Raw genomic sequence first — 13043 nt, 5'->3', positions numbered from 1 at the left:
ATATTCTGGAGCAGTTTTGGATTTCCCTTGAGCACCAACTAACCTTCAAACTTGTAATTACAGCGCTTTTTAGCTCAGTTGTGATACCCTTTGCAAGTATGTTTTGTGAGTGATGTAGGCTGTGCAAACCCATCTCCGGTAAAGGGGATTTACCATGGACTTGTAACATCAAGTTGCAGTCTAGCGATACTGCTTATTGCTACCCTCGCTAGCATTAGCACACCACTTGTAATCTGGGCCAATATCATTTAAAAGTGTGTAGAGACAAAATAAACCCTGAAAGATAACATACATCAAATGTTTTATTAGGAAAGCAGTTTTTAAAAGACATACAGTCTGAATAAAATTTGGAATCACAGCACTTTATTCGTTTATCGTTTGTTTATCCTCACTCAGTAATTCTTTATCACAGTTTCTTTTGAGGACACAGTTTCCTGCACTGTTCCTTAGGTAGCCAGCATTGCAGAAGCACCCGGGGTTACATCCTTTATTGCACACCTTGGGTGGGCGAAATTGGTTGGCACATGTCAGTGGACAGTAGCTACCACAGCTGTTATATGTTTCATTGGGTCTGTAACATTTTCCTGGAGGGGGAATAAAAAAAAAAAAAAAAAAAGTGAAAAACCTGATAAGCCACAGATGACAACGTTGCCATATAACATTCTACAAACTTTAGGGTAATGCTTTTTTCCTCACTGATAATCACATAAAATGTTCTTTCAGTTGAGTGCAAACAGAAGAAAAAAAAACTCAGTCAAATGAAAGTCTTGTATTGTGGTTCACACATATCCATAAGACCACTTCTATCATGTAACGTTCTACATATAATCAGCTTCCTGTGAGCTATAAGTACAATTATACACCCTTGTGAGCAATGATTTATTAGTGGAGAATTACCTATATTACACTCTTTTCCAGGGACACAGATTCCTGCACTGTTCTTAAAGTAGCCAGGAATGCAGAAGCAACCAGGTTTACATAGCATTATGCAAACCCTGGGTGGGTTAAGCCGATTGGCACAAGTTACTTCACAAGCGGGACCACAGTAATTATACACCTGATTGGGTCCGTTACATTCGTGTGAAAGAGAAGACAAAAACTTCAGTCAGATAAGAGTCATTTATTGTGGTTCACACATATCCCTCAGGCCACTTATGTAACATACTGCATACAATCAGTTTTTTTATGTGAGCCCCCCAGTTGAAAGGTCAGTGTGAAGTGGTAATTATCTAACCTGTTAGATGCAAGGTATAAAATAACGCACGTGAAGGCTCTAAAACGAGGTTTATATCTAGGGCCGTCTCAGCCATGCGACCAACTGGGTCCCTTGGACCCAGGTAGCACATCAGCGATTGAGTCAGTCACTGTCAGACAACTCCTATCCTCTGTCTCCATGGTGGAAGTCGCAGGCTCCCAGCAGCATAACCTCAAGGATACAGAACCAGTCAGGTGCGACATTCAATGTGTGACAAGTTCATCTCTTCCCTAACTACCTTCCCACTTATTGTGCAAATGTGTATAAGCATTGATTGCTTGCAGGTATGTAGGCTTAGTAAGGTCAGCGGCCAGGTTAGTAGGTTGATATGCTAATTATAATTAGTAATTTTACCACTGGGGGGGGGGGCATCATTGCATTCTTGGACCCAGGTGGTACAATAGCTTGAGCCAGCCCTGTTTATATCTCAACCAAAAGTAAACCTTTACATACACAATAGCACTTACTTTCACACTGGCTTTCTGGGACACAGACCCCTGCACTGTTTCTTAAGTAGCCAGGCTTGCAGAAGCACTTAGCATTACATGCTGCCACACATGGCCTGGGTGGTTCATGTCTATTGGCACAGGTCACTTCGCAATAGGTGCCGCAGCTATTAAACTCCTCGTTTAACCCATCACATTGCACTGGAAAAGAAGACAAGTCGGATGAGGAGTCATGTTATGTGGTTATAGTCTGCATGTAATGAGATTCATGTGACCCCTGTTGCAAAGCAGAGAATCTTCTCTTTCAATTGAATAGCCAATGTAACACTGTACCTTTCTCTCAGCCACATGTACTGTACATACACCAATGGACCACTTAAGAGGAAAATTACCTGAGTCACATTGAATTTCAGGGACACAGATTCCTGCACTATTCCTAAAGTAACCACCGAGGCAGAAGCACCCAGGGTTACATACGTCCATGCACAACTGAGGTGGGTTAAGTCGATTGGCACAAGTTACTTCACACGCGGTACCACAGCTATTATAAACCTCATTGGGTCCATTACATTCTCCTGGAGAAGAAGAAAAAAAAAAAATACAACAGTTGGATGAGTTGTGTATTGTGGTTCAGACATAGCCATCAGACTGATCATATAACATTTTGCATAAAATCAGATTCATATGAGCCATAATTAAAAAGCAGAGATTATCCACTTCCAATTGAGTGGTCAATCAGAAAATGGTACATGTTTAACTTAGTAGACAGTATGTGAGAAGGCTCTAAACCCATCTTGTATCTTAAATGGAACCAATTTTTTTTTATTATTTTTGATGGATTCAGATAGAGCTTGGATTTTAAAAAACTTTTTATTTCACTTCCGTTATCAATTTTTTTTGTTCTCTTTGTATCCTTTGTTTAAAAGCAGGGACGTAGGCTAAAGAGCTGGCCCATGTCTGGAGCACTACATGGCAGCAGTTTTGCAAGATTGTTATCCATTTTTAAGAGCACTAGAGGGCAGCACTATTTCCTGCTACGTAGTGCTCCAGATGTCTACCTAGGTATCTCTTCAACACAGAATATCATGAGAACGGAGCAAATTGGAAACTTTTTTAAAAAAATTATATGCTCGGTCTGAATCAGATAGTAAAACCAGGGGACCACTTACTTATAAACATGAGAATTACCATATATCGTACTGATTTCCATGTGACCAGTTACTTATAGAGAATAACCTTTTCATATGTGGGATTCATTTGACTATTTAAAGAGATAATAAGAATGTGGGCTAGATTACGAGTGGCACGCTAACATAAGTGCACACGCAATAAAATATTGTGCCTCAATTAACTTGCTCACATATTACAATTTAAAAGTAAACCGACCCCACAAGAGCAAACTAAACTAGCGCTAGAAACAAACAAAAAAAAAAAGTTACAAATACATTAAGATAGTGTTAAACTCATATATACTCACTTCAATAAAAAATGAATCATAAATATTAAAATAAAAAGTGTTTGTACAAATATATTCAGAATTCCAAATAGTGCAATAAATGAATATTAAGAAAAACAATATCGATTCCAGATGATTAATGTGAAACTAATTATTCAGTGCTGCACATATCCAATATAAATATTGCAATATTTTAACTCATTATACACCAGCATTAGTTTAAGATAAATGAGAAGAAGAAAACTGTGCCTATCCTTGGCAGAAAATAAACTAACACACCCATAAAGCCCTGAAAAGGGAAAAAATGCACTATTTAACCCCTTGTTACACATTTTGTTACTATTGTAAAACTGTATAACTTAAATCATTCCAATAGCTAATGTGCCAAACATTTTTCTGTTTATGTAGAGACCACCCATAGTCATATGTAAAATTTATAAAAAAAAACAGTCACACAATGCACTGTTTTAGTTATCATGGAATTTCATACCTTCTATGATGATAGGGATTTTACCATTTACCACGGTCACACATAATGCTAGAGGAGAAAAGAGAGATCATTACTATATAGGGAAAAAAAAAAATTACATTTGAAAAATATTCTTTTAGAGCTTTCTCAGTGAATTGTCTTGTTTGACTGACATTTTGCTATGTTAAAAATGGTACAAAAATAATGAGTAATTACCTAAAAAGTAGAAAGAATTGATAAACAATGCTTTAGCATTTAACAAGCATTTTTGCATTGTCTATTTATTATGCTTTTAATGATTATGATATTCTATTTCGCTTGGTGGTAGGGCTGCCACCGCGGCCCCGTTTTCCTGGACACTTATGAGTTACACATGCTGCAGGACGTTCAGAGGGGAACATGCATTGTGCTGCTGGACAACAACAACAAAAAAAAAATAGTAATCCTGGACAGCATTATTCATGTTCCTCCCTGCACACCCTGCAGCATGTATAACTCATAAGTGTCCAGGGAAACATGGCTGAGGTGGCAACCCTACTTGGTGGTCCTTTAAGCTGGAAAGCTTGTTTTAAAATATACAATACACTATTTGTACAAACAGAAAAAAACTTGGTTCTGAAACTAAAATTGAACGCATGGTACAGAATGCTTAAAAACAACACAGTTTGATTCATATGCGCTGTGCCGTTTGCTCTCTGCCGTATTCCCTCTCCCTGGCTGCAAGATTCTCTGTCTATGCTAGAATCAGTGTAATAGCTCTCTCCATGCTAGAGAATCTGAGATTCTAACCCTTAATCATATGAGAGTGATCTATTGCTAAACATTTAGTTATAATCTTGCTATTTCATTTACCTATGGCCACCTGCAGGCAAATCACACTGATCGTCATCCTCATCTTGTATAATCTGTTAGACAATGAAGAAATAAAAAAATACATGCAAATTAAGATCATTTAGTAGACTAGACATGAAACCCAAATGTTGTTCATTATTCAGATAAAGAACACATTTTTAAAGAAGTTTCCAATTTACTTCTATTATTAAATTTGCTTTGTTCTCATGTCATGCTTTGTTGAAGAGATAGGTAGGTAGCGTGCACGTCTGAAGAAATACAGGACAAGATATAGTGCTTGCTAATGTATAACATTGTTGCAAAACTGCTGCATATAGTGCTGCAGACACGTGCACACTCCTGACTTTACATCTCTGCTTTTCAACAAATAAAAAGAAAATTTGAGGTAAATTTGAAAAGTTGTTTAAAAATAAAATTGTATGTTCTTTCTGAATCATGAAAAACATGTTTGTGTTGTGTGTCCCTTTAATAATGAAACATAAAAACATAGCACAAATAAATATGTTTTACAATGATAAAATCAGCAAATATAAAACAGCTTTCATTAATTACAAAGAGCAATCACCTGGCACAAACCCCTTACCTGTCTCTCTGTAAAGCTGGTCTCATGTGGTTCTTCCTCAATATTTATACTTCCGTGGGTGGTGTGATCTATAAGTATGTGTTGACTAAGGGACATTATACAATGTGCAATGCAGTTCTGCAAGATTTTATTGTTTGTTTCCTATATTTCACAATGTGTTTGGTGTTAATCACAATTTTCTTATTTAGATGACTGTGACGCATTTTATTGGTCGTGCTTGGAGATGCTAAGAAGCAAATTGTGTGTACACAGGAAGTAGAGATGAGTTTCAAAGCTTATTTTGGTTCAGAATGACCTGTGATCAGCCAACCAACACTCAGCTTTTCAAGGGACAAACATTGTGCATATTTATGTATTTTAGTTCAGAACAGAGGCATTTTTGCAATACACTTCTAATAGCAAAAACACTTCTAGTAAATTTATAGGCCCTGATATTCAAATATTCTCCAGCTTAAAGAGAGCAATTGTATTTCAGACTTCACAAAGGCTGAACTCGCTGAATTTTCAAAAGAAAAAGGGCGGAACTCTCCAGCACGGTGAGATCTCTCTTATTTATGTTTGTGAAGCAGAGACAAGCCCAGTGCAATATAGCACTGATATGAGAGGTTTGTTACACTTTGTGCATTGTATTTTATATTACTTTACACTTTATTCTTTCAGTATTATTACATTTAAGCTTTTCACTTTCTCATTTGTAATTTAATACATTAAAATTATGATCTAGCAGTGATTTTACACATTCTGATTCTGATTATGCTTTGAAAGTCTGTGTTACTTTAATAACTTAGGATCATACTTTGTATAAAATTACGCTGCACTTTGTATTTTCTCCATTGTAAACTGAGAGTTTGAGAAAGTGGGAGGGACAGGGCAGTTCCTGTCTGGGCTGAACAGGGGAGTTCCCATGAAATGTCTGAAGCTCTCTCACAAGTCTTGTGACATTTTTAAAGCATTTCAAACAAGCTGATTTGTCTCGCCAGCGGTATGCAGGTGAAGTTTGCTCAAAATTCACAAAAGTAATAGCAAAATATAGACAAAAGCAAGTTAAATTGTAGTGAAAACATCAGTTTAATTTGGAAACTGAGCCTTTATATGAGCCCCATGTGAAATTGTGTATCCTCCCCTTTTCTTAGAAAATGTAGTGAGATCTGTCCTGTGAATTCAGCACTGTATTCTCTCTTCAAACTAGAGAATGTTAAATTATCTGGCACATAGAAAGTAATGACGCTCTCTAGGAAACTGAAGATGACAGTTTTTTCAGTTTTAATTTAAATAAGACATGCGAAGTGCTATCGAGTTCATAAAAGATACACATAAGAATACAAAGCACGAGCCTAACTTGTTAAAATTACACAAACTGTGAAGGCATAATAAAAATTTGTAAAATCACAATCCTAAATACACAGCTGTACAAAATAAAATACAAAATTGAAATTTGAAATGTAATAAAATGTAATATAAAGTGATAGAGAGCACAAAGTGTAAAAGCAGCAGAACTGTCATGTCATTCAGTGCTATATTGCTCTGGGGTTGTCTCTCCTTCACAAACATAAATGAGAGAGATCTCACCGTGCTGGAGAGTTCTGCCATTTTTCTTTTGAAAATTCAGTGAGCTCAGCCTTTGTGCAGTCTGAAATACAATTGCTCTCTTTAAGCTGGAGAATATTCTACTGTGCATTTAGCATATGTACATATGCCTTGTGCACCTTCATTCAAACAGTGCGTCTGCTTTTTTAGTTAACAGGTGTGCTTAAAATCTCTCCATAAAATATGCAAAATCAAAAGTCTGAATAAGAGATCATTGTTAAATCCTTTTTTTTTTAAAAACTCTAAAAAGAACTAGATTCTATTACAACAACAACTATTCTTACTGTTATAGGCCAATACCAGAATAGAATATACACCATTACTGACTGATATATATTTTATTTCTCCTTCTTAAAGCCATAACAATTCATACACAAACTTAGTTTATTTAATGAAACTATTGCTGTATCAAGTTATTGAAGTGCTTAAAGGGACACTGAACCCACATTTTTTTCTTTCGTGATTCTAATAGAGCATGCAATTTTAAACAACGTTCTAATTTACTCCTATTATCAATTTTTCTTCGTTCTCTTGCTTTCTTTATTTGAAAAAGAAGGCATTTAAGCTATTTTTTGGGTTCAGAATCATGGAAAGCACTTGTTTATTGGTAGGTGAATTTATCCACCAATCAGCAAGAACAACACAGTGTGTTCACCAAAAATGGGCCGGCATCTAAACTTACATTCTTGTATTTCAAATAAAGATACCAAGAGAATGAAAATAATTTGATAATAGGAGTAAATTAGAAAGTTGTTTAAAATTGCATGCTCTATCGGAATCACGAAAGAAAAACATTTGGGTTCAGTGTCCCTTTAAGCACAAATTCCCATCAAGTTATGTAGTAACTTAAGGGGACAGTAAGACAAAATTAAACGTTCATGCGTCAGATAAAGCATGTCATTTTAAATAACATTCAAATTTAGTTCCTTTATCTAATTTGCTTCATTCTCTTGGTAATCTTTATTGAAAAGCATATCTAGGTAGGCTCCGTAGCAGCAATAAACTACTGAGAGCTAGTTGTTAATTAATATCTGCACATATATGCTTCTTGTCACTGGCTCACCCTGTGTGTTCAGCTAGCTCCCAGTAGTGTATTGCTTCTCATTTAACAAAGGATACAAAGTATAACATTTGATAATAGAAATAAATTTGAACACTGTTTAAAATTGTCTGCTTTATCTAAATCATGACAGAAAAATGATATTTATTTTCCCTTTAATAATATTAGGTTATCACCTTAATCTGATTTATTGGAAATCTTTTTAAATAGTAGAATTGTTTTCCCCTTTAATGTCTTTCCAATGACTTGTTATACCAACTGCAGAGTGAAATGTATGAGAAAAAGCTTCTTCAATGTTTTTGTTCTTTAAAACCACAACCCATTTAAATGGGTTGAGCTTGCAGAGAAAATCTGATCTCATGATTTTATTACTTTCTGTACACATACCAAAGCCCAATACTTAAAGAGAACAATAGAAAATCATTACTTATCTCTCCTACACCCCACTGGGAGTGTAATTTCTTCTGCTGCCTGCGTTTACATAGCTTGGCAATAGCCTATACTTAAAGGGACAGTCTAGTCAAAATTAAACTGTCATGGTTAAATTTTGCTTTGTTCTCTTGGTATTCTTTGTTGGAAGCTAAACATAGGTAGGCTCATATGCTAATTTAAAAGCCCTTGAAGGCAGCCTTTTATCGCAGTGCATTTTGTAAATTTTTCACAGCTAGACGTTGCTAGTTCATGTGTGTTATATAGATACCATTGTGTTCACTTCTGTGAAGTTACCTAGGAGTCAGCACTGATTGGCTAAAATGCTAATCTGTCAAAAGAACTGAGATAAGGGGGCAGTCTGCCAAGGCTTAGATACAAGTTAATCACAGAGGTAAAAAGTATAATAATATAACTTGTTTATGTAAAACGGGGGAATGGGTAATAAAAGGATTATCTATCTTTTTAAACAAATACAATTTTTTGAGTAGATTGTCCCTTTAAATATAGAAACTTTCAGTATAGGTTGGGATACCACAGGCTAAATCGGCCATTTAAAATGTCGAAATAAGGGTAAAAGAGCTACTTTTAAACAATGTAATACATTCAGTCAGGTAAAATGGATCATTGGGAACAAATGGGGAGAACAAATTAGCGTAAACTGTCCCTTTAAGATTGAAAGATTGTGAATGTTTCTATTACACAGACTTAAAGTCACTCAGATGCATCAGCTTTTACCTGATTTACCACTACTTAGTTAAAGAGCACAGGTGAAAATGTGATTACATATTGCTGGGATTACTAATTGTGCCTTTTTATTTGCTATACTATGCATTCTCACTTACAGGCCCATTTATCAAGCTCCGTACGGAGCTTGAAGGGCCGTGTTTCTGGCGAGTCTTCAGACTCGCCAGAAACACAACTTATGAAGCAGCGGTCTAAAGACCGCTGCTCCATAACCCTGTCCGCCTGCTCTGAACAGGCGGACAGGAATCGCCGGACATCAACCCGATCGTATTCGATCGGGTTGATTGACAGCTCCCTGCTGGCGGCCGATTGGCCGCGAGTCAGCAGGGGGCGGCGTTGCACCAGCAGCTCTTGTGAGCTGCTGGTGCAATGTTAAATGCGGAGAGCGTATTGCTCTCCGCATTTAGCGAGGTCTTGCGGACCTGATCCGCAGTGTCGGATCAGGTCCGCAAGCCCTTTGATAAATGGGCCTGCTAGAGTGGGGCATATTGGTGCCCTAGAGGGTCTAAGGGTTTTTCACATACTTGGAACACTAAAGCCGTCCATACCTGGAAAGTCTTTATATTCTCTGCTTTGTTAAAGGACCAGTAAACACAGTAGATTTTCATGATCAACAAATTCAAGATAACAAGACAATACAATAGCATTTACTCTGAATTTTAAATAAGTAGTAGATTATTTTCTAACACATTTCAAAGTTATGTATATTTCCACTCCCCCTGTACCATGTGATAGCAATCAGCCAATCACAAATGCATATACGTATAGTCTGAGTTCTTGCACATGCTCAGTAGGAGCTGGTGACTCAAAAACATGTAAATATAAAAGATTGTGCACATTTTTTTTTAATGGAAGTAAACTGAAAAGTTGTTTAAAATTACTGCTGTATCTGAATCATGAAAATTTAATAAAACCTGAGTGTCCCTTTAAACAGACTCCTGCAGATTGTATCTGAGTAGTAAAAGCTTATCAGATGGCAGCCTACAGCCCATATGACCTGACCCTCTGCACTCATTTTGTGCCCAGGCAAAAAGCAGAACTAATCTGTGCCATAGTTTTTGTGAGGACTTTGAAATCCAGATGATAGGAACAATATCTGTATCTCTAAAGCACGGGAGACTTGTTCCAAAACCAACATGGATTTCATCTCTACAGATCACATTCTCACATAACATCAAATCTTATCACATTCTCAGAGCAATCTCCAAATACAAATGAACCAAGAATAAGTATGTGTTCCTCTTTAGTAATAAGTGTACATATCTTGTCCAACTTGTTTACACAGTTACCAGACTCTTTCTATGCAAATCTCCGTCTGCTCTACACCAAAGACTCCTACCTCAGCCACACCCTAATAATTCTGATTGTGATGTTGGTAACTGTTTATTTACACTTTAAGCTTAAATAAGTGTTAATTTGTATAATGTATTTGAATATAATAGTATTAAGGAGATTGTTGTAAATATGTATCGCCTTAAACGGATGTTTCTAACAATAAATAAAACACAAGATTACAAGTTGAGCGCTATTGATAGTGCAGGGTGCTCTATCAATATCGCTGGACTGCGCTAAGATTAGTGCACAATCTGGTATTAGAAGTACACAGTATAACTGAATGACCAGAGAATATTTAGCATAGCCAACATATATATATATATATTTGTATGTTTGTGTGCATATATGTTTATATACTGTATGTGTTTATATGTTTACATACACATATATACATACACACAAATATACACACAGATATATATATACCTTTAACTAAGTTATTGCCAGACAAAAAACTTGACATATAGCCTTTTAAAACAACAGGAATAGTGTAAGACTATGTATAATATTTAATACATAATATTTGTTAATATTGATCAAATATAGTCACTGAATAACAGGAGTAACTAATACTATAATTCCTCAGTATTATCTTTAGTGATGTCAGCAAAGTAGAATACCTCTACAACTAGTGTAGGTGTAAGCTTTTTGGTATAGGGAGCGCAATACCTAGTTACACAGTGAGTATATTTATACACAAAATAAGTATGGAGATAATTATACTGTATATGAATTGAAGAATATATATTATAATGGATAGAACATTTGGACAAAAACAGCAGCGAGATCATTTATCAACCATTTGGGTTAAAACGTAGCTCTGAATATTTTCCAGTTTTCTTCACTACTATTATCCTTAGTGCTGTCTAAGTTATTTTCATTATGTATTTGGCTATTATCTCAGCCCTACTTACTGCACAAATAAGAAAGACACAATGGTTACATTTTTATAATTTAAAGGTATAAATAAAATCAACAAATTGATCACTAGAACAATCACAAATTTGCACATCAGGTATAAAACTATCTAGGAACAATAGCAGATTAGTGATAACCACAGATAACAAATTTATGTAAAAAGAAACAATAAAGATACTTAATTCAGCAAAAATAGGAGATACAGAGATAAATCAATGTAACTATACAAAGTTTACTGTTCTATAAAGTGTTTTGCTAATTAATAATTTTTTACGCAAATGCAATTGTAACTCATTTTCTTAAACTAAGTAATATTCCTTACGGAAAAGCAATAATACTTTACCAACCAGTAGTGAGGACCTTGGACAGGATAAAGCTCTGGTAATTGTTCAGAAATGGATGATGAGTGAGGACCCTCCTGGTGTGATAGTACAGGATCTTATAAAATGTGTGCCTCCCTCCTATCATCTCAGTAGCCTTTTTATATTAGAAATGTCTCAATTTCCATAAGACCAGCCTAGAGGCTGTTCCCTCTCTGATAGGCTTCTATTTCTATACATTAACTATTTGTTTAGATAAGCATTTGCTTTACCTGTCCACTTGGTGTAATTAGATCCCCTATCATTATCTGACCTCTTTTTAGGTTCTTAGTTTTTTATATTTTATTTCGAATATAGAGAAATTGAATGAACATATATTATCCTCTGAATAAGTGCTTTTCTATATATTTGCCCATTTGTTTACATTAGTTGTTTTTTAATCATGCTGTGTATTACTCACACATAAATACATACATATCCTATATAAATCTAGATGTGCACACACCTTTATGCATACATACAGATTACCATACAACATCTGTACTAATATAAACACATGCAAAGAACAGCTGTACTTATATATATACATACACATGCATACAATATCTGTACTTATATATACACACATGCATACAATATCTGTACTTATATATACACATGCATACAATATCTGTACTTATATATACACATGCATACAGTATCTGTACTTATATATACACATGCATACAACATCTGTACTTATATATACACATGCATACATCATCTGTACTTATATATACACACGCATACAGTATCTGTACTTATATATACACATGCATACAGTATCTGTACTTATATATACACATGCATACATCATCTGTACTTATATATACACATGCATACAGTATCTGTACTTATATATACACATGCATACATCATCTGTACTTATATATACACATGCATACAGTATCTGTACTTATATATGAAATGCTATTGATAAAAAGCGTATTTGGGGTAGTTAGTTAGTAACAGGCATAGAAAATATTTACTTACAGTGGCCCTTTAACTATTTAATAGCTACCTAGTTAAAATAAAGAGAAATTAACCTATAAAATAAAAACTAACCTAGGTTACAATTACACCTAACACTACACTATACTTTAATAAATTATTCCTATTTAAAACTAAATACTTACCTGTAAAATAAACCCTAAGATAGCTACAATGTAATTAATAATTACATTGTAGCTATTTTAGGATTTATATTTATTTTACAGGTAACTTTGTATTTATTTTAGCTAGTTAGAATAGTTATTAAATAGTTATTAACTATTTAATAACTACCTAGCTAAAAGAAATACAAAATTACCTGTAAAATAAATCCTAACCTAAGTTACAATTAAACCTAACACTACACTATCATTAAATTAATTAAATTAATTACCTACAAATAACTACAATTAAATACAATTAAATAAACTAACTAAAGTACAAAAAATAAAAAAAGCTAAGTTACAAAAAATAAAAAAAGCTAAGTTACAAACATTTAAAAAATATTACAACAATTTTAAACTACTTACATCTAATCTAAGCCCCCTAATAAAATA

At 34.7% G+C, this 13043-nt stretch overlaps 1 protein-coding gene across 2 annotated transcripts; it reads right to left on the bottom strand.

Moving 5' to 3' along the window:
* Positions 1–284: 284 nt before the first annotated feature.
* Positions 285–5163, bottom strand: LOC128638308 (inducible metalloproteinase inhibitor protein). 2 transcript variants are annotated; one of them, XM_053690189.1, is made up of 7 exons: positions 5062–5163; positions 4479–4531; positions 3648–3695; positions 2094–2276; positions 1723–1902; positions 898–1080; positions 285–584 (listed from the first exon to the last, which is right to left on the bottom strand). In XM_053690189.1, exons 1-7 carry the CDS (start codon positions 5085–5087, stop codon positions 364–366), a joined length of 894 nt encoding a protein of 297 aa, XP_053546164.1. In that variant the 5' UTR covers positions 5088–5163; the 3' UTR covers positions 285–363. The 2 variants fall into 2 exon arrangements, with proteins under 2 accessions (XP_053546164.1, XP_053546165.1); XM_053690190.1 differs by lacking the exon at positions 898–1080 and having other exon boundaries at positions 5062–5144.
* Positions 5164–13043: the final 7880 nt, after the last annotated feature.

The sequence above is a fragment of the Bombina bombina genome, chromosome 8 (genome assembly GCF_027579735.1).
Source record: "Bombina bombina isolate aBomBom1 chromosome 8, aBomBom1.pri, whole genome shotgun sequence".
NCBI classification, from domain to species: Eukaryota; Metazoa; Chordata; class Amphibia; order Anura; family Bombinatoridae; genus Bombina; species Bombina bombina.
The sequence above is the reverse complement of the archived record's forward strand: the minus strand, read 5'-3'. Positions and strand labels throughout refer to the sequence as shown.

Excerpts from the sequence above, each read along its gene's own strand:
- LOC128638308 (XM_053690189.1), bottom strand. The coding sequence starts at position 5,087 with ATGAGACCAGCTTTACAGAGAGACAG. Across the intron at positions 1,903-2,093 it reads TGAAATTCAATGTGACTCAG|TGCAATGTGATGGGTTAAAC; the intron begins GTAATTTTCCTC and ends CTTCTTTTCCAG. Across the intron at positions 585-897 it reads TGGAAAAGAGTGTAATATAG|GAAAATGTTACAGACCCAAT; the intron begins GTAATTCTCCAC and ends TTCCCCCTCCAG.